Source organism: Chelon labrosus, assembly GCF_963514085.1.
Source record: "Chelon labrosus genome assembly, chromosome: 10".
Taxonomy (NCBI): Eukaryota; Metazoa; Chordata; class Actinopteri; order Mugiliformes; family Mugilidae; genus Chelon; species Chelon labrosus.
Window position 1 is genome coordinate 16367390 of NC_140360.1, and position 26522 is coordinate 16393911.

Genomic DNA, 26522 nt, shown 5'->3' on the forward strand with positions numbered 1-26522 from the left:
GTTGAACCACAAAACTTACTCAGTAATCACAAACATCTACTTCTGGGTGAATATTTCAGGAAGATTAAGAGTTGGTGTAAGCCAGATGAATATCCAGCAGTCAGCCCAGGGAATCTGTCACGGTGTATCTCACCCATTACTCAACGCACATCTAGCTATTTCAATGCATTAAACTGTCTTGTCCTATAGACAAGGCAGTCATGACTAGAAAAATAGAGTGATTTGGTGAATATTGAGCGTCCAGTGAGTTTGATGTAGTGTGGGAGGGAGGGCAGTATTCAGCTGGGTAATTTCTCTCCATCACAGCGACGCTGTGACTGACTCCCATCTGTCTATTACTTCAAGTGGAACACTGTGGGCGGTGTTCCAATCACATACATAAAGCCGAGGGAGTGCGGGGCGTTTTTATAAGCCAAATATGCATCCCGGGTAATAAACATTTAGGGAAGAAAATAAAACTAACAAATTACAGGCTTCAATCCATGCCTGAAGATAAATGTGTGCAAGAGAAACTGCTGCATGCAAATGGTAACACTTTAAAAAATAAATAAATAAAAAAAATGCTGTGGTTACATTTAGCTCCTGCTCTGATGCTGCAGCACTGCGAGGATGAGACACTGGTCCACTGCAACAGCCCGATACAGCAAGAGCTCCGATCTGCTCCTACGCTCCCAAAGCCGGCGGACGACAAGAGGCAGCAGAGGAGGTAATAAGAAGCATCTCATCCATCATCTGCTTTCACACAAACGTTCTCATATCTTTACTCTCTTCAGGAGCGTACATTTGATGCGCTCCAAGCTCCCTGGGTAAATAATCTGTCTTGTACACATGGACACACATGTGCCTCTGCAGGGCGGGCGCACACACACACACACACACACACACACACAGTTTACTTATTTGATCCGTCTTAATGTGTTTCTGGTGACTATTTTAATGCCTTCTATTATTAACTGTGGGGGAGGCCGCGGAGAAATTTAGTGGCAGATTCCTGCACGCTAAATTCACCGATCAAGAGGGATGTTGCGTAACGGAAGACACTTTAAAGAATGCCATATTCGTAAAGAGCATTCACATGCAAGTGCATAACTGATATGACGACTGCATGCAGAGTATTTAAACTCAGGCGTTTTTCATATTCTTTGCAAATAAATATGGCTTTCCCCAACACACCATCCTTTAGCTCAATTTCCTGTGTAATGAAAGAAGCATTTAAAAATCATTTACAAAAAAAAAAACAGTTGAGGAATGTCGTTGAAAGAATCTATACATTATCACAGCCTTTATTCGACCATCTCGCTTTCTGCAAAGGGGCCCGAGCCCTGCAGAAGAATACAAATTAAACAGGAAGAAGACGGTCAGTCACACACAGATTAAAGACAGATTAGACGTCTCTAAAATAATCCAATCTTAAAAGCTGGAACTCTTCTAGGACGAGGCTTTCAAGAGTTAAAGTCTGTTGTATTTCATTCTCTTTGCATGGTGCCAAGTACTGGGTTCCCGTTCCAGTTCAGTATTCACTCAGCGGGCAGCCAGCACTGTGATCCCCTCTGATGAAAAGTAGCTTTAAATTTGAGAAGATGCAACATACTGAAGCAGCTTTAGTGGGAACGATTTATAAATAATAGCAGAATAACTTAGTCCACAGACACGATTGTCAATTGCACAATGGTTTTCTTGTATTCAAGAGAAAAGGACTTTGGATTTTGTGCTGGTTTCTCCACATGGGGCTTAAAAGTAAAATTATGCTTGAGGAAAGTGTAACATTTTTAAGTTCAGTTGATGTTAGAAGACTTGGTCCCTTATTATTTACCACTGATTGAAATAATATTTCCACACAGAACACAGATCATAGTGGAACACCGTTTGGTTTTCAGTGAAAGAAAGAAAAGTTCCTCAAGGATCCCCTTCAGTAACCAGTAGTTTGGACATGACCCGATACATTTTCGTTTCCATTTTAGCTCACATGTCCTCCGTTCTCCTCAGAAACCTCTCCTATAAAAGCTTATTTAACGCCTTCTGTCCACAAGCAGCGCTCACACCGAATTAAAGAAGCACACAAAACTAATTTTGCGGCTTTATTTATAGTAAAAATACTTTAGATACATACAAGCTGTACATAAATGGTCTCAACAACTCAACACAAAAGTTTCCTCATGGAAAAGAAAACAAGTAAAATTAATAGATGCAAGGCAAAAAAAAAAAAAACATGAGAAAAATCATGAAATGTTTGCACCGCGCTCAAAGTGTGCGTGTGCTAGGCATTTGTTTGTCATCGATCCAAAGTTTCCTGTCAGTTTATAAGAGGAACACACATCTGAAATACTCTTAGCTTCCGTTTTATAATTTAACGGTAGAGAATCAGCAAAATCAATTTGGGATGAATTTGTACAGTGGAAGCACACCAATCCTCTAATGAACCAAGGTCACAGTGATAAATGCTCGGTTTTCTAATGTATATTCATGTTAAACCTCTATTGTGTGACTGGACCTGCGCTGAACTGCGATATTTTTCCGAGAAGCCTCCACTCAGCCCGGATCCTTGTGTGTCCCCCCCCCGTGAAGTGGTGCAAATCGACACAATGGCGGAGAGCTGCAGGAGCCTCTTCACGTGTGTCGCGTTGACGGTGAGCGGATGTGTCAATGGCTTCGTTACAGTGTCCACACTAGTTAAGAGCACCAAGCTGATTCAATTTCTCTATTTACATAATGAAATCAGGAGGCGGCGTTTTTCGCGAATGGCACTGCTGTGTCTGGCGTTTTGGTCATCAATTTGTGGTGAAAGTAAAACCTGAAGGTGGGTTTTAATGCTTGACGGACCGTCGGCAACGCGTTTGTGCATTACATTAGCTGCCTAATTCAATACTTCAGTACTTTTTGGTGATTATTCCAGGCGGTCGGGCTAAGTACAAGCTCAAGAGAGCATTGTATCCTCGGCCACACGGATGCTGACCCTGTGTTGTAAGGCCGTTTCTCCTACAAAGACTAATCTGGGACCAAACAGAGGCTTACAAAGTGAGTGAATCAATATCAAATGAAGAGGCTCATTTAGGCCAGCCATTAATGTGACAAACTATCAAACTTCTCTTTCACCGCATCGACATACTGGCCATTTCACTCATCATCAAGCTCTGTTGTATAAAACTATATAATATACAATCATTTTTGCCCAACAGCAAGTCAATTTGTGTGCATTGTTGTTTTTTTGTTTTTTTCTACCCCTCTATCCGTGAGCTTGTTCCTACTCGGTCTTGTCACTCAAAGTGTGCGGACACCTACTGTTTCAAACTGGCAGTGCTCCAAGTTTTCTCCCACATTATCTGCTGATAATATCCTCTTTTTCGTGCCTGCTCTTCTGCAGCTCAAAAGTCTACGAGGCAGAAGGCTTGACACGTTGTCTGGTTCCTCGATCCTCGACGCCGAAGGCTCCTCACTCATTCAGGGATAAGATGATGTCGTCCTCAAGGTCAGAGTTGTCCGAGCTGTCTGTTGGCGTGATGGACAAATACAGATTTAGAAATGCGGGTATGCAGAGATTTTGTGCTGAATAGGTCAGCGGGTAAGGAGAGAAACTGCCAAAATGGCAAAAACGGAGCAGCTTCGGCTCAATGTGAAGTAGCTCCACATCCACTCTTCTTCTTTTTTTTTTTTTTTTCTCCTCCTTTCCCGCCCACAAATTTCCACTTCTGTCAACGTCTAGAATAAACTTAGACAGCAGTTTTCAAACTCCTCTGGGAAAGGGAGTATTTCCCTCGCAGTGACCAGACAAGCGTGAAAACACAGAAACTGGACCAAACATGGGCCTTTTTTTTTCCTTTTTGCTGCGATGCTGTGAATTCAGGCAACTGAAACATCACTGCAATTTTGTCCATTTTCCACATATCATCTTATCGCCACATCTGCACATATCTTTTGCATGTTTGTACAAACTAAATGATATTTGCACATTCCGAATGTCCTACTACTGTGACAGTATTGCACAATTAATTGCACCTATTTTGTGCATAGTACTTGCTTATTTTATTTATTTATGTTCTATTTCCTAGAGTAAGTTTATTTCCTTTATTTTATTTTCATTTTTTTATTTTAGTTGTGTGAAGGGAACTCGCAAAGTAAGAATTAGCTATCCACGCTAACGTGCTCTTATCAGGTCAAACTCATGCTGTTAAAATGATCTGAAGTGTGTTGTCTCTTCATCTTGGATTAAGTTATCTTTGAGATAAAGGCAACGACGAGTTCCTACGTGACGTAGGAATGTTGGTTTATGGACAGTCTCATTTTATATTTTTTTCTAGTGTGATATTAAGAATGTCTTCCATGAGAGAGTTTCTGACATTGCGTGCCTCTACCCTGGTTTTTAAAATATCGCACCTCCCTCCTTTCTGGGAGAGCCAAGTTCATCACTGCAAGTTCCACTGTGACCGTTTGGAACAAGTATAACACACTCCATTTCTGCTGTGGACGTTGCACACGTCGTACAAAACACTTCTCTGGTCCTTAATCGACTGGCCAAGATTCAGTGAGCATTAAAAGTAAAGAATGCAGAGTTATGTATATTTAAAATCATTATAACACTAAACTTATAGTATCAGCTCACACAAATACACACAGTGTACAACTCATTAAATTTCCCTTTCAAATGATTAAAGTCCATCATTGTTGGAAATGTTTTTGGTTTCTATGTATTTTTTTTTTTTTCTTGAACTTTCCGGTTCATCTAAAATCCTCATCCCTCTAAAGAAAAGGGTTATTAGCATGAGAAAAATACTTAGTGTTTAGCCTTAAATCAGTGAGCTGTGCAGAAAGATGGACGCCCACTCAGTGACGTCACCTATCAAGGATTCCTGGACAGTAGTTTTGAGGCTCAGTGAGGGCGACACTGGCTGTCAGAACCTTGGCAGAGTCTGACCTGACCCGACTCCCGTCTTTTTCAAAAATGGTCAAAAAGGTGGAGCATGAGTGGAGCCCTGGCAGACAGCAAGCAACTCGTGAGGCTGTGACCTGTCACTTAAAGCAGCCGCACCCTTATTTATGCATGAGTTTAGGCTTTATCACTTAAACAGGTGAATTGCTTCAAGATTGTTGACGTTTTGTGTCTCTTTTATTGTATTTATTCTCATTTTTCTCTGTATGTACACTGATCAGGCATAACATTATGACCACTGACAGGAGAAGTGAATAACTTTGACCATCTTGTGACTGTTCTGCTGCTTAGACATGTACCACCCACCTAGACCAGACCAGGCACCCCCACCCCATAGCAATGACACTCCTTGATGGCAGCAGCCGTCCCCAGCAGGATGCAGCCTGACACAGGCACACACACAAAAACGGTTTACCTGGCCTCCAAATTCACTAGATCCCAAACTGATCAAGTATCTGTAGGAGGCACTAGAACAAGCCTGATCCACAGAGGCCCCTCCCCTCAACCCAAGGACCCAAAAACTAACAACATTCTGTTACCAGACACCACAGGACACCATCAGAAGGCCCATGTCCATATGCCTGATCGGTGTACATCATTTTATAACTCATATATTAAAAGGTGCTATATAAATAAAGTTGCTGCTTGGTAATGAGTCAGTTAACTGTGGATAAGTCTGTTAACAGGTCCGAGGATGATAAAAATTAAAATAACTCAACAGTCGGACAACTTTGTGAGAAGCTGTAGACATCCCACACTCACCATTGTCCCCGTCCAGATCAGCATCGTCATTATCCGAGTCGTCGTCGTCATTGTCGTCCTCATCGTCGTCGTCTTCGTCGTCATCGTCCCCAACATCAGGATCCCCCTCGAGAAGACGCTCTACCTCCTCATCATCAGACGGGGAGAATTCATCATTCCCGTCATCCTCCTCTTCGTCATCTTCATCCTCTCCGCCATTCTCGTTCTCCAGCTCGGCGATGAGGGGATCCGTGTCGACATCGTCGTCCGAATCGTCGTCGTCGTCATCGTCTTCCTCCTGATCGTCATCCTCCTTGCGCACACAAGACAAAAAAAAAAAAAAAAAGGGTCAGTGATAATGTAAGAAATATGACATAATCCAAATCATAAGAACAAAGTTAGTACCTGATCCTCCTCGTCCTCCTCCTCTTCCTCCGCAAGTCTCTGTCGACCAACTTCATACAGCCGGCACACTGTGTCGGTGTTGACTGAGTCTTGGTTCTACGGGACAGATACGGCATGTTCATGTATTTTAAGGTCATTTATCGCAACCTTAGGTAAACAGATGAGTGATAAATAAGGACTTACCTCAATCACAGCTAGGTAGCAGTCTTTCGTATCTGTGCAAAGGTCAAATATATTCCTCTTGACATCAATAGTGGCTAAGGAGAAAGACGAAAAACATGTCAGTGATCAATTTCTGCAAATATTCCAATAGGCAATAAAATAATTCAAATCACTTTAAAATATTTTTCTACTACTACTACTACTGGTTAGAACATAGGATGATGTGAGTTAAAGGAAGACTTACCAATTGGTTTGTAGTCTGTGGCGTTGAACGTCCTGAACGATGACCCAAAAGGACTTTTCATCTGCATTTCCATCATGTCGTCTTCATCATCCGCTTGCAACATTGCTACAAAGACAAAGAGCCACAGAGCGACAGAGAGAGTAAATAAAAGCTGAGCGCAGCAAGCTGGTTAGTCACGCTTCTGGCTCCTGAGCAGTTGAAAAGGTCGTATGGGCAGAGCCATTACGCTCTGGCTCTTCCTGTGAGGTGGCGTGAACCAGCTGGTTCTTTCTGTTGCCAATCCAACATCAAGCCTTCTGCCCATATGGCTCCGACTGACTCCGTGGTATCAAGTGTCCGTGCGCAGATACACACCTACCTCTGCAGGCTCTGTTCACACCTTTCTCCAAATCCACACACGCTCACTTTGCTTCATAATTACCAGCCTTCCAATCAAACACACCTTTCACACTCTTGTACTGACTGTGAAGTGAGTTGTAGGCTTGATGCCAAAAGCAGTGCCTTTCCCCATCAAGCAGCAGCTTCTGCATTACCTCCATAGATGACAGTGCCATTGTTGTTGAAAACTATTCTGCATTGGTCCAGAGCGGGAACCGTGTGGAGGAGGTGGAAGGTCCGCAGGTCCCACTGAAACGCCCAGCTAAGGACTATGACATTTATTTATTTTTTTTCATACCAATCAAAGCTGCTATAAGTTTAATTACCTGACGATTAGAATCATCACTACAGGGGAGAAAATTAAAACCAGTTTTTAGTGCAATAAATATTTAATGTCCAGCAGTGAAATTAATCCTCAGTCGTCATCTCATCACTGGAACAACTTCAAATTCAATCACTGTTCCTGGTCAGAATTATTAAATGTGATCGAGACTCAATAGAGAGTTCACTTTCATTTTAGTAGTTAATTAAATATAAATGTAGTACATAAGCCACTTATTTATTTCTTAAGAATATTGTGATGTATAGCTGTATAGCTTTCTCATTTATAGAAATAAATGATAATATTAGAAATAATTATATTAATTATATCATAGTTATTATATTATTAATAATAGATTATAAATTATATATTATTATTGTTTTATAGTTATTGGTATTGCATATGTATAAATATAAATAAATAAATTTAAATACATTTTATAATTATTGCACTGCCTCGCATGTTTTGGAAAAGGCCATAAACTAAATTTTGTGAATGGGTAAAATATGAGGTGGGGCTTCGGTCAACAGATGCCTTGCCATCAATGAAAAACAAATGAGATGAAAAGTTCGACAAACATACTTAACGAAGGATACAATTTCTGTGTTTATGATGACCTCCAGGCTGTTGGGATGAAACACACCGCTGATGTTCATGTTGAACTTATCAAACTTGTGTATGGCCTGCGCCGTGCGCACGTCCCACAGGACGCCGTCGTTCAGCACCAGGTCGTCTGTTGGGTTGAAGGTGGCGCAGTTCCTCTTGTAGTTGTTTGCCAGATCGGGGTTGTTTAAAGTCAGAGTCACCTGACCCGTCTGGATGTCATAAATCTGGTGAAAACCAGCACAGAGGGTGAGCGTTCACAATACAATACACAATATTTACTACCTGTTTTCCGGCAATTAATATTTTACTTCATGTTTAAAAAAAAAAAAAAAAACTCTGGGATACGTACTCGTGCCATATGTTCCTTAGTGCCAATGACACGATCTTGTGAGAGCTTGCTGAACTCCACGTAATGGTCGCCCAGAAAAGAATGCCTGAAGACAAGGACAGCAACATTTAATCAAAAGCATGGAGCAACTTCGAGTGTTAAAGCATTTTCTGATCTCATGAAGACACTGTAGAAAGACTCAGTCGGCAGTGTCCAAGTATTGCCTTGGTTAAACTGTACAGACAAATGAAGCCAAATGCTAGCGTTCCATAGACTGAGGACTGTAGCCCTGAGGCTGATAGCGTGCATAATTAAACAGCATGTCATCTCCATTTGGCAGCTCCTTCCTCTGACAGGATAAAGCTGTTGTGCCATTGGGCAGAGAAGACCACATACGTGGAAGCACCGGGATCACGGACAGGCATCGTCCCTGCATGAACTCTGCTTGTGCTCACATGCTCACAGTCATGTGGCATTGCTTTCTGGCAATCTTAATATTTTAGTTTAAAGAAATACATTTCACATCACTGACAGGGGAAAAAAAAAGAATGACTTCTGATTTTTGTGAAAACATCACTTACTTCATGATGAACACTGATTTCATGCCCCACAGTGCAGACAGGGGGTAACTCCAAGAAGCTGATGTTAAGAGCAGAGAACCGTCCTAAAAAAATCCAAAATATTCTTTTAGACGTGTATTAAGACACAAAAAAAATACTCTTCCTGGACTAACAATTTCTGTTTGGTGTCTTGTTTTCTCCCAGCAACAAAATGCATCATTAAAATGTCCCGAATTTACATCCACTACTTCTCAGTGATTAAAACATCCTGAATCTATGAATACGCAAATATGTTTCATTTCAAACACAACTCCATCATAGATATATTCTGAAAAGTCCATTTCCTTGCGTTTCAGTTTGAGGAAGTTCATTCCTTACAATTCTGTAAAATGCACACTCATACAATCAAAGGAGTTGGGATGTAACAAAATATTAAACTCAGATTTAAAGTGAGTACAGAGAAGCTTTTTTGTTGAGAAGACAAATGTAAAAACAACCTTCTAGTGTCAAACTCAGTCTGCACAGTGACTGTCAAAAACCCATAAAGTAACAAAAACAAAACCTGATCTACCGCTGCTGGTGCATTAGCGGCTTTCTCTACTGACCCGTGAGGGCTCCAGGTGAGTGATTGCTGAACTGTGACAACTGTAGCTGGCTTCCTCCTGGCCTGTGAACACATTGTAGAGTTTGAGCTGCCCTGTGCACGTCCCGAGCATCAAGAACCGCTCGCGGGCTGAGAAGGCACAACACATGAATCCGCTCTCGTCCTCGTCTGCCTCCCTGAACACCGAGATAGGACGGAACCTGGACGAAAACAAAATAAAGTTTGTAGGGAAATTGTTGTGGACTGGAGGCTAATCAGGAGGAAAACATGAATGCAACAAAGCTACTGACCTGCTGAAGATGAGATGTCTGTCAAAGCATCCTCCATCCACGCCTCCGTATTTCGGATAGATGACCCTCCGTGTGTGTCGGGATGTGAAGTTGACGGGTGCTTGGCGTCTCTGTTTGGGTTCAGGGCATTGATGGGGTGTGAAAAGAGAGAAAGGAGGGCAAGTTGCAACAGGGTTTTTACAGCGTGCATGCTGCTCCCTCAAGTACTCTGTGATAATGCTGTCTAATGCAGGGGGGGACGGCAGGTGCCTGTCAAACTGCTTCTTCATGGCCGGACTCTGGCTGAAAGCCCCATGGTCAGACTTCTGACGCAGCACCCGGGGTTTCTTGCAGGTCACTGTACTGCCCGGCGCCTGCCGCTCACGAGAGAAAACGATTCGCCCGATGAGAGGGGAGCCGTTGTTACAGTGAGGGACAGACGTGGAGGGGAAAGCAGTAGAAGAAGAACCAGTGGGTTGTGATGTAGAGGGACGTGTCTGTGGATGGGTGGATCCTGGGGTGGATGAATGTGAGGGATGGCTTCCGAGTCTTGACACGACACCATTGGCAAGGCGTGGTGTGCGGGGCAGAGTAGCAACAGGAGAAGCAGGTGGGGGCGGAGCGACAGGCGGGAAAGCAGACGTCGAATGTGATGAATGAGACAGACATGACATCGGGAGGTCTGCCTCCTTGGTGAGTGTGGTGGCCGTGTCATGAAGGCCTTTGGCCACAAGGTGGTTCCTGATAAGCAGCAGCAGCTCTTTGTCGGGGAAGGTGATCCTGGACTGAGCGACCACACTGGCCCTCTGCAGCCAGGCCAGAGACACGTCTGTGCCAATGAGCAACGGCTTCCCAGAAATCCTTTCTATCAGCTCTGCCGCAAACTTACAGAACTTGACGTGCTCGCTGCGTTTGTCCTGGAGCACAGGCTCCTTCATGAGCTGCTGGATGTGTCCGCTGCTGAACAGAGGCAGCTTGCTGATGATCTGTCTGACGGAGCTGGAGCGAGACAGACCCACAAGAGCTTTGCAGGCCAGAGCTCGGATCTGATCTGCATCAGTAATGGGCATCTTCACCATCAGCAGGGACAGCAACACCTACAGGGCAGGCCCAGAGTAGAAGTTAAAAACCATCGTCGACAGGATTGAAAAGCAATTTATGATTAGCAAGTCTCCAGACTGAGTGAACTCCGTCAGCATCTACGTAGCAGCCATGGAAAGAGGACTTGTTCTGTGAAGGCTAAGGTAAATGGCTTCAGTACTTCATTTCATATCTCTTTTGATATATAAAAAAGGCTTTGCTGCTTCTTCACAAACATTTCATGCTATATTTGACTTTCCCTTATTATGGAATTGGTTAAGACTGTCAATGTATTTTACTTGCTGACTATGAATTTGTATGTCATAATATTTGGTAAGTGTTCTTGTATACCGATCAGGCATAACATTATGATCATCTTCCTAGTATTGTGTAGGTCTCCCTTGTGCCTCCAAAACAGTTGTGACTCATCAGAGAATGGACATGGGCCTTCTGAGGGTGTCCTGTGGTGTCTGGCAACACGATGTTGTTAGTGGGGGACTTTGGGTCCTATGAATTGAGGGGAGGGGGCTCTGTGGATCATTCCACAGATACTTGTTCAGTTTGGGATCCAGGGAATCTGGAGGCCAGGTCAACACTTTGTGCTGTTGTTTATGTTTTCGGAGTTGTTCCTAAACCGTGTTTGTGTCTGTGTCAGGCTGCATCCTGCTGGGGATGGCTGCTGCCATCAAGGAGTGTCATTGTTATGGGGTGGGGGGGACTGGTCTGGTTTAGGTGGGCGGTATATGTCTCGGTAACATCCACACAAATGCCAGGTCCAAAAGTTTCCCAGCAGAACATTGCATTGTCAATGTCATTTACTTCTCCTGTCAGTGGTTTTAATGTTGCGGCTGGTCGGTGTAATGCCCAATGATAACTCCATTATATAAACCCAGTTACAACAGAAGCACCTGCTGCTATGCAATAATATATCTGAAAATGTAGGCCACTAGCACAGCGTTAGCCACCCTGACCGACCAGAAACACACCGAGGTCACCTTTTGTCAGTGTAGAAAAAGAGTCACCAGTGGCCTTACAAACTATAAAAGTCAAAGGCTTTTGTGGGTGGTATATGTTACCTTGATGCCATTGTTGGACTGCACCACATTCCACATCTTAGTGAGCACACTCTCGCTGGCTTTGGTCTGCTGTGGCAGGCGACGACGGGGGGTTCCCGCTATGAACTTGCCAATGCTGGAAATGCGCTTGTCTGGAGCACAGACGCAGTTGATGACAACCTGCAGAGCCGACTTCTGAATCTCCGCATCGTTCACAAATACCTCTCCCTCTGCCACTGCCAGGACTATGCTCATCCCTGAGAGAAAAAAGCCAATTATTAAAAATGAAAAAACCTTGCAGAAAAATAATACCTGGCGTTATGCCATCTCTCAGCAGCACTGGGCACAGGTTTAATGGAATAAATTGAAATGAAAATCAAAAGCTGCTGCATGATATTCCATTCTGTGGACAGGGACAATTTTGATTTTACGGTGCTATATTGTTTGCAAAAAACAAAGTAAAGGTTTGACAGACGTCATAACACTCTGACAACACCTACCGACGGTTGAAACAGTGGATCCTCCTTCATCAAGCACAGCAACAGCCTCAGACAACAACAGCTGGGTCTTTGGAACGACTGTGAGGATACTCAGGATGTCAAGGGCATAACGCACAGTATCACTCCTACCAGGAAAGAAAAATAATAATCACTATATTACAATACCACTAAATACTCAATATGAAGAGCTGGAATATGTTAAAGAGAAAGCAGACATTAAGCAATTAAGACAATGACTGCCTTGTCAATACCTTCCATAGTAGGTTCTCCAGTCACAGGCAATGGAAATTAGCTGCAGGAGAAGCTGAACACAAGACAGCTTGTGAAAGACCTCCGCTGGTTCCCAGTATAGTCGGAGAGGACCGTACTCTATCAGAAACTCCATCATTTCCACCACTTGCTCGCGGCTATAGCTCACCGCCTGAGAAAAGACACAAGACGATTACTACAAACGTGCAAAACTGACTGAGAGACTACAAAACATATCTGTACATTACAACCACAGATGTTTCTGTAAACATAAAATGTCCATTCATGTCAATCTCACTTACACTTTGTCCTCTACGTACCTTGTAGTATGGCTGCGAGTGTATGGGGGCACCCCCCTCTGTGCGCTGCAGGGATTGCTTCACCTGCTCCACCTTGATTGCCAGATGGGCCTCAAAGTACCTGCGCAGAGCCATGCAGGTGTGCTTGGCCGTCTGCCTGCTGGAGAAAATCTCATCATCGCTCAGCAGAGCTCCCTGGTCTTCGGGGTTCAGGATTTCCAGCGTGCTTATCTGAAAGCAGTCAGTTCATATCATAAATTAGTGCACAACCAGTGCCTGCCAAGTTATAATGTGACACCGACTCGGGTTTATTTTTTTTCCCCTCGAGCGATACTGATGGTTAAGTTTACATGGTCACAGAAGCCTGTGGGCTTGTCTCACCAGATTGACGAGGCGCCGGAGCCCGTCCTGCTTGTCGAAAAGCTCCAGAACGGCGCGGAAAGAAAAGGAGATGGAGAAGAACATGGTCGCGTGGCAGCAGCCGGATGCGTGTGAGCATTCCAGCAGCCACAGCGTGTAGCCAACCACATCTGACAGGATGGAGTGGGGCAACATGCACACCTTGAGAGGAGAAGACAAGGCATGAATGCAAATGTGGACCGCTACTAGAGCTGGATAATAGCATTAAAACTACGAATCATTTTGAATCAACTACCTCAGCATTAATAAGATAACTTTGTGAATGAATATACAATAACGCGTTATTTGGGTCTATACATTAGTGTATTTTTGCAGTACGGTATTATTACTGATGTGATTTTGTGTGTCTGTTTTGTACCCTTTCCATTGCGTCCTGGTTATAGGCAAGGTAGTAGAGGCACAGCGACACTCCAGTAGCAGCCATGGAGGGCCTGGGGATTTCCAGCAACTTCTGAACTCCTCCATGAGCAACAAACTCTGCAGCAAATTTCTTGTGCAAAAGCAGCGAAGCCAGATACTGTGAGGAGGGAAAAGTTGAGAAATAAGTCTGAGGAGGTGGTTGTTGTGTGGCAGCAATACGCTGGGTCACTACGGGAGAGAGCGTTCGTTTACCTTGAGAGCCTCAAAAGTGAGCTGCACATCGTTGGTCTGCTTTAAATCCATATAGTGCATGAGTAGCTCACGAGCTCCCATCTGCATGAACACTGCCAGCAGCTGTAGGTAGGAGGAGGAGTAGGATGAGGATGAAGAGGAGGAGGAGGGATGGACATTGACAGTACAAAAAACACGTTAATTTGCTTTACTATGAAAACCTTGTTGCAACAATTTATGGTTCAACATTTAATATAAAGTCCGTTCGTCTTTATCATTCCCTGTAAACTTGGAAAATGCACAAGGAGACCTCTTAAAATACACTTTTACATCAGTCAGAAGAGAATCTTTTTTTTTTTCATCCTAATTACGGAAGCCTGACATCTGCTGGTAAGTTTGTGACAAGACAACCGATAAATATTAATTGTCTAAACTAACAGAGCAGATACACAAGCAGCATATCCTGCAAAAACACATTACATTTTAGAAGGGCTTTTGCTATTATTGCTATCATCGATTGAGACCATCAGTTCAAACCTCAAAGTTATTCACTGGAAATGGACCAACCTCTTGATACTCCCCCAGAGGAGTGAGATACTGCAGGATGAGCCTCTGCTCGATCTCTGGGGTTAGAGGGTATAGATGGTAGTTGTTGCCGATCACCCAAGGGCTCATCTCAGACCAGCTGCTGTTGGAAAGCTCACTGAAGTTCCTCTCTGGGTCTGGCAAAGAGAAATTTAACTTCTGCTTTGAGGTCCTGCCACTCTCCCTCTCTGCCTTCCTTCTCAGGTAACTGCTGCCGTCCGACATGCCTTGGTAAGTCAGCGACCCAGGGGCAGACATGGGCTTCATCATGGTTTTAACAGCTGAGTTGGCACGGCTGCTGGTCTTGTGCGGGGAGTTGAGACGGAACGAAACTTCGTTTTCAGGCTCGATGGTTGAGAAGGGAATTCCGCCATCCTCCTCTGGCCCCGCCCCCTCCTTTTCAGTTCCATTTCTGCCTGGTGTAAAGGGCTTCTCTTCAAAGCCTCCATCAACAGTCTCCTCATCCAAAGGTAGCAGAGGCTCACCTAGAGTCTTCCGGGGGCTGGGCCGTTTGATTTCCCTTTTGTTCTCAGCATCCTTGTCCTGAAGCTCACGCAACCGATGCAGCATCAAAGGCACCTGTCAAAGTAAAGCATGAAAAACAAATTGATGGACAGTTTCTGCTTCACACCACCTACTGCTTATGAGCAAAATGATATGGGATAACAGTTGCTGTAATACCCTGTCAAACACTATACATTATTCATTCATTTAAACTAATGTGATAAAGTGCAGAGTCCCCTACTGACCAAGACAGAGTTCTCCTCTCTGTAGTTGGCTGCAATGTCCTGGTTCTCCATGGCGCCCGCCAGCAAGCCTGTGGCATAGATTCTGAGGGGCTGCTCGGCCTCCTGAGCCCACTTAAACAATCTTTCAACTATGCCCTCCTGACAAGACAGACACAGAGGTATGGTGAAGTACATATACAGTAGATCAACAGATTCTTGATCAGAAAATCTGATTTTCACTTTGCAACTGTTCCTCTGTCAACCGGTTAAGTTGCAGTTTACATTTGTGTCTGTCTAGACTCATATTCTTAATGAAGACTCTGAAGGAATTTTAGTGTAAAAGTAAAAGAGTTAGAGTTTCCACTAGGGATGGGCGATATGGACTAAGAAATTTATCCCGATAATTTCTGGTATTTATCATGGTAACGATAAAAATGACGATAAATAAACAACAATTCAGCCTAATCTTTTTGACTATAATGCATCGGCAAGTTTTATCTGAGTTGTTGTTTTTTTACCAGACTCTTTGGATGAAGTCGACGCTGCTTCTGCATCCTCGCGCATTTTGTGGCTTTCTTCATATTCTGGTTTGTGCTTGTGTTTGAGGTGGTGGAACAAATTAGTGGTGTTACTGTCCTTTTTATGTACTATTTGTTTGCAAACCTTGCATGTTGTAATTTGCTGCTCCGCGTCAGACTTTTTAACCCCTTCATGCCTAGTGTCGCGAATTCGCGACGCACTGTTTCCGTTCAGACTGCAGCCGAAATAACGCATGTAATACTCCAGTGTTGGTTTGTGCAGATTCAAAAAATTCCTAGGAACCTTTTGCAAGCACTAGTTTCTTGTAGGACCCGCCGGAGTGGTAAGCAAAAATACAAATATTTAATTTCTTTATATAATTGAAAAATCAATTCAGGCATTAAGGGGTTAAAACCAAACTAGATAATGGAGGTGGAGCCTCGTTTAGGAACGAGCTCCTCGCTGCGGTGTATCTGCTCCGCCTTCCGCTATTGTCAATTTGTCAATATTCCATACGAGTTGGGTTGCGAGCGAGTGTGTCGCGCACATATATACGTCATCAATGGGAATTTATCGTTTTTATCGCGGGACGACATATTCTTACCGTGGGGAATGTTTTTGACGATACATCGTAAGCGATTAAATATCGCACATCCCTAGTTTCCACAGAAAACACTGATATCACAGTGAAGCTGACCTTTGACCTTTTGGATTTAAAATATACAATATATAAACATTTGTGCCACATTTTGTCCTGATTAGAGATATTTTTGAGTTCAGGCCAAAAACATGTCCTGTAAGGTCACGGCGACCTTTGACCTTTTATCAAAACTTAATCACTGGGTTCATCTGAAGAGTTATGCCAAAGATTCCCTCAGGACATAACAGATATAGCATTTTCAAAAACTGGGTGGGTGGATGAACATTTATACGTTCCGACAGACTACAGAAAACAAACAGAGAACCAGCCAGCAACTGTGTATCTGTGTCAAATGTCACAGAGTGGTGGTTAAAGTGCAACTAACTTGTAGGATAGACTGTGAGGCCACAGACACAATTTACATTTGAAGATAACTGATGGCGTCTCCAGTTGTCTGCAATTGACTGGCAGGTTTATTGGTCAGTATTATTGACGCAGTGATAACAAATCTTACTTTGTGAGCATACCGTGTTTGGCAACCAAAAGTCCCAGAGCATTCTGCCTTAACCTACTGTAGTTTCAACCTCTTTAAAACCAAAGACAGCAGAGATTAAGTCAACTGACAACCCTTCCTCTTTTATTAGGTTTCCTTTTGTGTGCAAAGGCTGACCATATTATTTAGGTCAGCAGGCTGATTGTATTGTGAAATATAGAAAATAAAACTGAGGAAAAAACAAAACGCTGATGAAATCAGGAATAATGTTAGCCTAGAATCTAGACGCGCCCCTAGCGGCAGCAAATTACATTTGCTTCCAGGGGCAGTCTAGTTACTCTCCGTTGACTTGAGATGTCGAAAAATCCAAAATGGACCGGGCCAATCACGAGTCGGTGGGCGGGCTTAACATGATGACGACTGACCTGCGACCATAAGTTCCGTGAATTACGTGTGAATTCCCCATCCTGCTAGAACTACCAGAGCGATGGCTCCTGCTAGCGAACAACTTTCTTTCGAATCGGCTTTGGCCGCCACTCTGAAAGACTTGAAGTTAAGCTTTTCTCTGAGAAAGGAACTCTGTTTTCCGTCGCTCTGACTACGTCACCTTCTTCGTTGCTCTGATTGATTGTAGCGCTATCCTATTGCGTGGAGAGGGAGTTTGAAAGACAACCGTTTATCCCACCCCTCCGGTTGAGCCCTGTCTATGGAGAGTGCCCAGACCCTACATTTAATGTGGGTCTGGCTCATCAGGCTAGAATAATGTACCTTTTCTTGAAAAACCACTGCCGTCTCCAGTCCAGGCATGATGTTCTGAAGCAGGCGGCAAGCTGCAGCATTTAGGGAAAATTCTCTGCTGGTCATCACATAACTGTTCACCAGCTAAAAAAAAAAAAAGGGAATATTTTTAATGAATTATCTTTTGATTGCACAGCTAAAACAATACTCATTATTTTACAAGAAATCTGCCCATTCATTCTTACTGTGTTCATGAAGTCATCATTTTTGAAAAGGATCTTGAGGAGGTGCCCAAGCACACATTCTGGATCAGCTCTCCCTAGTGGCCAAAGAGGAAATGTCAAACACACAGACAATATTTACATCTGCAGTAGACCTGTAATTATATGGTTTGTTTTTTTGTCCTTTTTTTCATACCAGGATGTCGATCATCAAAAGGGTCGGGGTCTGCTTTGTGGTACTCCTCTGTCTCCTTCTCAACAAGCTCAGAGATTCTGAAAGTTGGGGTACATAAGACATTTAACCTTTTAGACAACAACAACTATTCCTTACGACACACCTGAATAAACATGAGGAATGATTACTCACTTGGTGAGCAGGTTAACCAGCTCCTGTGTGCTGCCTTGTTGATCCCTCTCCCACTGTTCAAGTAGAGCAGTCAGCTCTGCCTTCGAGTCCACACTGGCAGATGCCGATGCCATGTCACAGCCTGTCAGGATAGCATGCACTCAATGTGTATTCGTTTTGTAATTATTGCATCCTTTATAATTCAGAGGGGCTCTCATGTGAGAGGGCTGAAAACAATGTGTGCTGCTCAAGAGACTGGCAGTAAAGAAAAGTTAACAAACACAACACCGAGATACCATCACAGGAAAGCTTGTCTGTAGTTCAGTCGTCTGAAACAGTTTCAGTAACAATAGTTTCGCTCAGATCAAGACAACAAAGAGCGAACAAGCGGGTTCGCTCCACCGCTTCACACACAACTGAGTGTGCAGGTGCAGCTGCTCTCCAGGGGCTGTTTGCAACTGTCAAAGTTGCGTTCAAGTTCGTGCGTTGCATAGAAAATCTATCTCTTCTGGATAGTTGTTACAATATTAAGTAAATCACTTCGTCTGCTTAATGTTATAGACGACTGTGTAGCTGCAGCTGGCTGAAGCCAACTCAGACACTGCCTGTTGCGATGTTTGGCTAGCCAGACTGTAGCTAAACAAGGAAGCTACTATACGTAGCTCAGTAGCAACACCCTTAAACTCCTCGCTTTTGAATTCCAGTGCTACAGTTTACTTTAAGCCCAAAGTGTCCCGACATGTCCAGCTCATTGTGTCATACTCAATGACAGTCGGGCCGGTGAAACCTGCCTGCACATGTAACCTAGCACCAAGGAACTAGCTAGAAGCATCACAGGTAAACCTGGATAGTTAGCTAGCATGCTAACTTTACCTCGTTGTTCCGTTCAGCTCTTGCTTGGTTCTGTCAGATATACCGGGGCTTGCATCCACCGATGTGAGTCCAAATGTGATTGCTGCTCAGCGAATGTCAACGCATCGATCGCCGCTTCACAGCCAACCCTTAATTTGCTTTAATGTAGATTTGTGTTCCCCGTTTATTATCATTATGGCGAACACGTTCTACACGTCACTGCACGAGCGACAGTCGACTGTTAATGACGAAACTACTCAACAGTCAAACTTGCGAAATGAGATTTAATGAAAGCAGGCGATACATACATTTATCTTACAAAATTATATAAAAATTACATTTATATAAAAAATTATTTGTGATACGCTTGGTTACCGTATACATGGCAATGAAAAACACAACATGCGGTATCAAATGTTTGGTCATCATCCCTTTGATAAATCGTCATAAGATTAAACAGGCTCAAGTAGCATCGTATAATTATGGTTTATAGTGTGTCAGTACGCATTTTTTCCTGTTATGTCTGCATTAAAATGTAATTATTTTCTATATATTTCTCTTATGATTAACTGACTTTTTATGTAGTCTGTTAGAGATCAAACTTCAACAAAGTGACAGCTGCCACGTGTCAGGTAACTGCCTATTAATGATAAGTATGTAGCACTTTCATATTATTTCATATTATTTAACTATTGATTGGCTTGGAAGGAAAAAAAAAAACACAGTGATTACATGATGGAGCAGCAACAGGTAGCGGGATAGTCGTCTGCATTAACTTTGAACTCATTTCCGTAAACAAAGTAAATGTGTGCTTTTCCTTTCCACGTGTAGGTGACCTTGGTGACGGGAATCAGCTCTATGGTTTGGCGCTGCGGACAAAGAAGGCAAATATGACTTGAACAATACTGTACATTCATAACTAAATATTTTAAATCAAAATGAAACTACATAAATACCTGTTGGAGAATGCGTGAAGACTGGGAATACTTTCCCTGATGTTCGCTGACAAGACGCTGCGAAGCTTGCATCACTGCAGGGTCTGGGAAACCCACCACTGGGTACACCTGCAAGGGAGGGAGGGTCACAAAAATGTTAACTGTTTAATCACAATCATCTTTTTAATTGCATACATTCATTAGGTGACGTCTCATGCTGGATAACATAATATTTATTTACTGTACGTTTTGCGAACGCAAACAACGACAACCCTTTTACAGGCCAGAACACAGTGTGCATAGTGAAAGCAGCATATTAACACATTCAATCTTGCATCGGTGTCTCACAGGATGTGTTCAGACACAGTGGTACTTTGTGGTGAGCATCGTTTTTTTTTTTGGTTTTTTTACAGAGGCTGTAGTTACAAGAAGCATTAGCACAAGTTGTGTAGACCCCCGTATTGATTAGAACACAGCTGAAAAGCAGTCTGTGTTGACAGACTGTAAGTCTGTCTGCTTTGTCTATGTTGAAGAAGGAATTCTTACCATGTACTGAGAGTCTCTGTAAAGCTCCTTGCCAGACACCTTGTCAAAATTAGCCGCCGAAAGTCCGCTCAACTGCTCCACAACAAATGCATCTGAGTTATTAGTCCTGCAAGCATATACATAAAACAAGAAATCAAGCTTAAATTTACTGTTACACGGTAATTATCAATGAAAAAGGGATGATAGCGGATAATAAATGACTTTCAGAGATAAACAATTTTAATGAAACCGTACCACTTCACTTTGAGGTTGATGTAGACCAGAAGCTGCTGTTTTCCACGACAGATGCTGCATTGACTTGATCCTTGTCCTTGACAGAAATTGCAGCTGTAACAGAATAACGTTTAGTAACTGACACTTAATTTAGAAAAAGCACTAACTCCACTGTTTATAATGTCCTCTACGTGTAACACTTACTTCTCCCGTCCTCTGCCATTGCAGTGGTGGCATCGATCTTCTCCGTGACGATAACCAGATCCATTGCACACCCAGCAAATTTTCTGTCGGGAGCACGAAAAGAAATCATATGATCAGATCATCAAGCTTAAAGTCTTCAAATAACCTTTTCTCTGAAGCCTGTGGGAAATACTTACATTGCCAGCGCCGGCACAGTGTTGGCAAGGTTTGCGGCCCATTCCCACACAGGCGTGGCAGGGCTGAAGATGAAATGTTTCTCGTCAGGATAAATCTTGGAATAAATGTATAGTAGCTTTTTCCCCAAACATGTTTTATACAATTTACCTTCACAGATGATGTGTTGGGAACCTTGATAGACTGTTTGTTTTCCATAAAAAAGCTGGGAGGATTAGTAGGAATATCCCAAGGTCCTGGAGGTGGCTGGGCATAGGCATCCACTGGCTGGCCTGGTCCCATTAAAACAACATATTAAGACTGTCACAAGGGATAAACAGCTGACTGACAGCAGAAGTAATGTTAATGTGATGTTGTTGCTGTAATATTCTTTATGAGACTATTGTTTTTCTCTGGGTGTTGGGTATTTGGGGTTTATTTACTGCTTTCTATTCGTGTACATGTATGTCTGAGTGCTGTTTGCGATGGAGATGTCAATTTCCCTGCAGGAACCTCCCAAAGGGATCAATAAAGTTGTCTATCCATCTATCTATATGATAAGTGTTTTGGATTGTTTGTGAGACACAAAACGCAATCTAAATATGCAATTTTGGTTTCAAATTCCTCTTTAAAATCTAGATTATTAATTTAAAAAACTGTGTTAGTTATATATCCTAAGCAGAAAGTAACAGTAATTGTACCGTGGTATGGCTCATGACTCCACTCCGTCGATCTTGATTCAGTAAAGGTCTCCAGGCGATACTAATATAAAGTAGGGATGGCGAAAACAAACAGACAAATTTTATTAACCGTCCAGAACTTCAAAATTGTTATTTTTGTTAATTGTCATTGACTTATAGCAGGGGTTTCAAGCACAGCTACACAAACAAACAAGCTACGTCCTCTTACCCTGTACGTATTGAAAGCTTCCATCTTGGCGATCACACCATCCCTCGCAGGTGCAGCACTATAGCAGCATTTGCTGGAGGCAAACAGGACTAAAGCCTCCCGGGCAGTGTCTTCACTTATAGATGGAATACTACAAGCAGTGAAGTAATGACAGGTTTTTTTTTTTAAAAAAAGGAAGTTGTTTCTCAAACGACATGATTTAACGTGATGCAAATATGCTGAAATAACAGAAATGTCTGAGCCCTACTTCCAATGCGGCTGCTCAGGTCCAGGCTGGGGCTGGGGAGATGGGAAAGAAGGCATGGGTGGCGGCAGGTATCCCCCTACAACAAAATTTAAAGGGTTTGCGTTTCAGGCTTAATTAAACAAAGGAAGATATTTTTGAAAGGTGTTTAATTACAAACATTTTTATTGAAACTGGTGTTTACAACAGCATGAAACAAATAAGTATTTTTATAACATTTTTTTATTTTATGTCACATTATGGTATATTTTATTGAATAATGTCACTTTTTATGAGAAGTGACGTCACAGAACTCTGGCCTTTTAACCAGTCAGGAATCCACTGACTCTCTCAAGCTTGCGTTCACAGTTGCTAACTGATTTAGTTGGCTAGTTTAGTTGTTTTATGACTCAGCTTCAAAGCTAAGAGACAATGTGAGTGGCAGCAGCTCACACGCCTAATTCAGAGTTCGGTATTAGGCGTGTAGTTATGGAAAGCGACACACAACTCAGGAGGAGAAAAACAAATCGGCGGTCTCTCAAGCAAATGGGGGCTACGTGACACTTGTAACATGGCCCAGCTATGTATGCAATCTTGGTACAGGAAGGAAGTTTTGTTCCTGTATTTCTTTTCATAAGCAACATTCTTTGGCGTAAATGTTGCTCTAGCGAACAGGACAAATGAGCAGCAGTATCGTAAAAAGTTATAGAAAGCAGTATTATAAAACTTGAGGGCATTTTCTGAATAAAAATACTCCACTCAATTCACTTCGTGAAAACTAATGTACAAGTATTAATTCATTTTTACAAGTTTTTAACTGTTTCTCCATTTCGTGTTGTCACAAATGTATTAACATATTTCAAGCAATCTATTGTTTAGGTATTTTTGAGGATTCATTTTTATAACTTGTTTAAATTTGAACCCTTAGGGCCTCCACACAGGTTGTCAGTGCGGTGAACGGGACCACCAAGGAGTAAGCGCAGGGTACTGTACCTCCTCCCGCCAATGTTCCTTCATATCCAGGCACGCTGTCAAACATGCTGGCTGGGGGAGCGCTGGGACCATAGGGCTCCGCTGAGGGTGGAGCAACCATTGCTAAAACAAATAAACCAGAAGAACCAGTTAAGTCAGTGTCAGGTGAAGATTTTGAACTGGTAGAAATCTTCCATTAAAGTATTCTCCTTACACATAAATATTGTCAAAAATTGTCATAATCGATGGTTCTGTAAACAATATATAAATTGTTATGTCTTCCTGTGCGGGTGGAGGCCGCCCCGCTAGAGCGAGGGTCCATGTTGTTGTCGTCAAATAGGGAGTATGGAGAGTTGAGGGACGGAAATAACAGATGAACAGATTGAGGTGAAAAGGAAGAGAAAAAGTTCACGAAAGCTCGGTTACAATTTCCGCTCGGTGAACCTTCGGGGCGTTACACAAACCGCGACCCCTTTAAAGACAGCCTGTTAGAGACTGTACATCAGATACAGAAGAAGATACTTGGGACGATCCCAAGATTTGTTTTGTCTCTCTGACAACATCCTGAAAATGTATAGCGGCTGACTTACCATGCGCCTCGCTGTTATACATCCTGGCGTGCTTACAGTCTCAAGAAGCACTTCAAACAGTAATTTAGTAAATCCTCAGTGAAAATGCCCAAATCTCAGGACTCAATCCAACATGACACATAGGACACGCCCACTCGAGGGCGCCGTACCCGGAAACGCGAGGTTGAGACAATATTTTGTAATTTTACGTACACATGTCACAAAATTGCTTAATACTAATTGTTAAATATGAACACATGTCCATTGACCTTACCTGGCGTCCCCTCTGCTGACAGTAAATAACCGGGATTAGCGATCCCGTAACTTTTTTGATGGCTGTAAAATAACGGGAAACGAAACTTAAGTGAATTAACTGGCAAATAATGTTAAGAAGAAAATAAGAGTCGACCCTCACCTCATAATGGGCTGATGTTCCATACGGAAGCGCCTGACAACAGCTAAACGAGAAAAAAACACAGGACGCAAGTTAATGCGCGCTCGTATCACGCTCGTGTGGTTTATATTACAACTAAATCATGTGACGAAGCAGATGATTTACCTTTTATCACGCCACACCCCCGCTTCAGCGAGTGTGACAGCCTCCTCTTCTTAAATAAACTTTCAAGCACTCTGGATAAGAGAATTTGCGGTGTAATAAAGTAGTCGTTACTGCTAAATGCCCGAATTCCAAGTCCTGCTGGGGTCCCCCCCTCTACTAGACAAATCTGCCCAGGAGGAAGTGCGCAACAATAATCGGTATTTATGGCACATGTGAACTGTGGGCGTGCAGATGTGGATGGTCAGCTCAATACGAGGTTTACGATATAATAAAGTTTGCTATGACCTATAAAAACAAGATTCATTATGTTCTACTTTGTAGGTTTTGGGTCATTTAAAGGGGAACTCCGGCGCAAAATGAACCTGGGGTTAATAACACATGTGTACGACCGTTCGACCGTTCTCTGGTATTTGCATACCTGCCAACTTTTCAAAAAACCTTGGAGTGAGATTTTGTCGTGGGTGACCAAAATTATGCCGTGCACGCAGTCACACAAATTGGTGGCTCAGATATAAGATAATTGGAATTAATTTGATGTTGTACCCATGTTGTACCCTGCATTCTGGTGGTTTGTGGGGAGGTCCAAAGCTGTTGATAGGGGCAGCCCACTGAAGATGGACAATATTGGTTACATTCTGTGAAGCAGACATAGCTGAAGGTCCACCCCCAGGAGATTTTGGATTAAGTAGATGTGGTTTCCAGCATTCTAGTGGATTTTTGGGCGGTCTGCTAAAGATGTGCAATACCTGAACTTATTCTGATTCATGTTCGGCATCATGACTTGTAGGTCTTAGTCTGTAGACTTGAGCTGAACATTCAACCAGAAAACTATCGGTGTGCCTAAATGACAATAAAGCCTTATTCATAGATCAGTGTTTAAGATTTGACCTAGGTAGGTTGATTGATATTTTGATTAAAATGGTATTAAACTAATTCTTAACTAAAACCTAACCTATGTTGTGAACAATTGTATTCTTAAGAGCACTTAATGATTTATGTTCAGCCAAAAACAACACAAGATTAGTTAGGGAGGGACATTATTCTTCATTCAAAGTCTCCCACCACACGGTCCATCAGAGACAAATAAAGTGCAACAAATAAAGTGCAACAAATAAAGTGCTTAAACAGTAGGCTACAACTTTTTCAAGCAATAAAACAGATGAATGCATTACAAAAATAGCTAAAATGAGGCATAATCAGTATCAGATGCAGATCAGAAGCTGGGTAAAGTCCTTGTCTATGATCTGTGTGCATGGTTATACTGGCCTAGTCTCAGCTCAGATTCTCTTCTTTATCAGACTTCTCAAAGTAGTTTCTGGTTACTCCTGCTGTCTTGGCGGTCTCTGTATCTCTTCTTCTGTCTACTTCGGGGTGCAGGCATAGATAGTAAAGGGGTGCACTGCAGGTGTAGCGCAGCGCAAAGGTTCAGGGGCGCTCATCAGCGCCATCTACCGTCGTGGAGTTTGAAAAGGAACGGAAGCGTCTCGGACCAAGATCGGAATTATTTATTTTTTTTTGCGTGAGAAATTGGATGTGTGGCGTGAGTGCGTGTGAAAACAGGCAAAACCGTGTGTCACACGGCGAAAGCGTGAGAGTTGGCAGCTCTGTATTTGTTGTCATGCATTTGTTTTGTTAGTCAAATGTGACCAGTTTTCGTATAACGCTAGCCTTCGGGGCACACCGACACATAAAAAGAAATCGCTATTTCTATACCACTAACAAGGCTCACAATATCACCACACTTACACGGTAGCATAACTAGGGTCTCTACATGTAAACCGAAGCATTGAGAACTTTGCAAGTATACAGGCAGTTTATTAAAAAAGGAATACAGTACCGTTGGCGTCTGTCTCGCATATCCAGGCGGGCGCCATCTTGGGGAAACTGAACTGTCTGTTGCCGGAAGAAAGCACTGAGAGCACTGAACGAAGAGAGTTCAGTTTCCCCAAGATGGCGCCCGCCTGGATATGCGAGACAGACGCCAACGGTACTGTATTCCTTTTTTAATAAACTGCCTGTATACTTGCAAAGTTCTCAATGCTTCGGTTTACATGTAGAGACCCTAGTTATGCTACCGTGTAAGTGTGGTGATATTGTGAGCCTTGTTAGTGGTATAGAAATAGCGATTTCTTTTTATGTGTTGGTGTGCCCCGAAGGCTAGCGTTATACGCTAAATAGCGGTTTGCAAGAAAACTGGTCACATTTGACTAACAAAACAAATGCATGAAAACAAACACCAGAGAACGGTCGAACTCGGTACACATGTGTTATTAACCCCAGGTTCATTTTGCGCCGGAGTTCCCCTTTAACATCTAACTGCATTGTCCAGTTCATAACTTGCGCCGCCCGATGAAATACAGTACCCATAAGCCTTTGCGAA

General features: G+C 42.8%; 2 protein-coding genes across 5 annotated transcripts; both read right to left on the reverse strand.

Moving 5' to 3' along the window:
- Positions 1-2970: 2970 nt before the first annotated feature.
- On the reverse strand, positions 2971-19067 carry dcaf1 (ddb1 and cul4 associated factor 1). The gene is made up of 25 exons (XM_084553041.1): positions 18881-19067; positions 18029-18149; positions 17858-17934; positions 17686-17759; positions 17471-17584; positions 15072-15209; positions 14305-14901; positions 13759-13860; positions 13505-13663; positions 13108-13287; positions 12748-12957; positions 12430-12599; positions 12179-12303; positions 11700-11935; positions 9565-10640; positions 9276-9474; positions 8692-8774; positions 8132-8216; positions 7773-8006; positions 7010-7103; positions 6477-6581; positions 6254-6327; positions 6071-6166; positions 5687-5978; positions 2971-3486 (listed from the first exon to the last, which is right to left on the reverse strand). The coding sequence occupies exons 2-25, from the start codon at positions 18139-18141 to the stop codon at positions 3431-3433; spliced, it is 4689 nt and encodes a 1562-aa protein (XP_084409167.1). The 5' UTR covers positions 18142-18149; positions 18881-19067; the 3' UTR covers positions 2971-3430.
- A 72-nt stretch (positions 19068-19139) lies between these two features.
- ssuh2rs1 (ssu-2 homolog, related sequence 1) lies at positions 19140-26494 on the reverse strand. Of its 4 annotated transcripts, XM_084553043.1 has the most exons (14): positions 24143-26494; positions 23999-24041; positions 23858-23919; positions 23036-23137; positions 22067-22142; positions 21820-21949; positions 21612-21672; positions 21082-21203; positions 20934-20996; positions 20758-20840; positions 20575-20667; positions 20341-20446; positions 19816-19923; positions 19140-19728 (listed from the first exon to the last, which is right to left on the reverse strand). In XM_084553043.1, the coding sequence occupies exons 2-14, from the start codon at positions 24019-24021 to the stop codon at positions 19588-19590; spliced, it is 1170 nt and encodes a 389-aa protein (XP_084409169.1). In that variant the 5' UTR covers positions 24022-24041; positions 24143-26494; the 3' UTR covers positions 19140-19587. The 4 variants fall into 4 exon arrangements, with proteins under 4 accessions (XP_084409169.1, XP_084409168.1, XP_084409170.1 ...); XM_084553042.1 differs by lacking the exon at positions 24143-26494 and having other exon boundaries at positions 19141-19728; positions 23999-24116; XM_084553044.1 differs by lacking the exons at positions 23858-23919; positions 23999-24041; positions 24143-26494 and adding an exon at positions 23605-23847 and having other exon boundaries at positions 19141-19728.
- Positions 26495-26522: the final 28 nt, after the last annotated feature.

What these genes read in the sequence shown, in the direction of transcription:
- dcaf1 (XM_084553041.1), bottom strand. Translation starts at nt 18,141, where the DNA reads ATGGCATCGGCATCTGCCAGTGTGGACTCGAAGGCAGAGCTGACTGCT. An exon ending in GAGAGGAGAACTCTGTCTTG is followed by an intron (nt 14,902 to 15,071) that starts GTCAGTAGGGGA and finishes TTACTTTGACAG; the next exon opens with GTGCCTTTGATGCTGCATCG. An exon ending in CTAAGGAACATATGGCACGA is followed by an intron (nt 8,007 to 8,131) that starts GTACGTATCCCA and finishes GGTTTTCACCAG; the next exon opens with ATTTATGACATCCAGACGGG.
- ssuh2rs1 (XM_084553043.1), bottom strand. Translation starts at nt 24,021, where the DNA reads ATGGAACATCAGCCCATTATGAG. An exon ending in AAGCTTTCAATACGTACAGG is followed by an intron (nt 21,673 to 21,819) that starts GTAAGAGGACGT and finishes ACTTTATATTAG; the next exon opens with TATCGCCTGGAGACCTTTAC. An exon ending in CTTCACGCATTCTCCAACAG is followed by an intron (nt 19,729 to 19,815) that starts GTATTTATGTAG and finishes CTTTGTCCGCAG; the next exon opens with CGCCAAACCATAGAGCTGAT.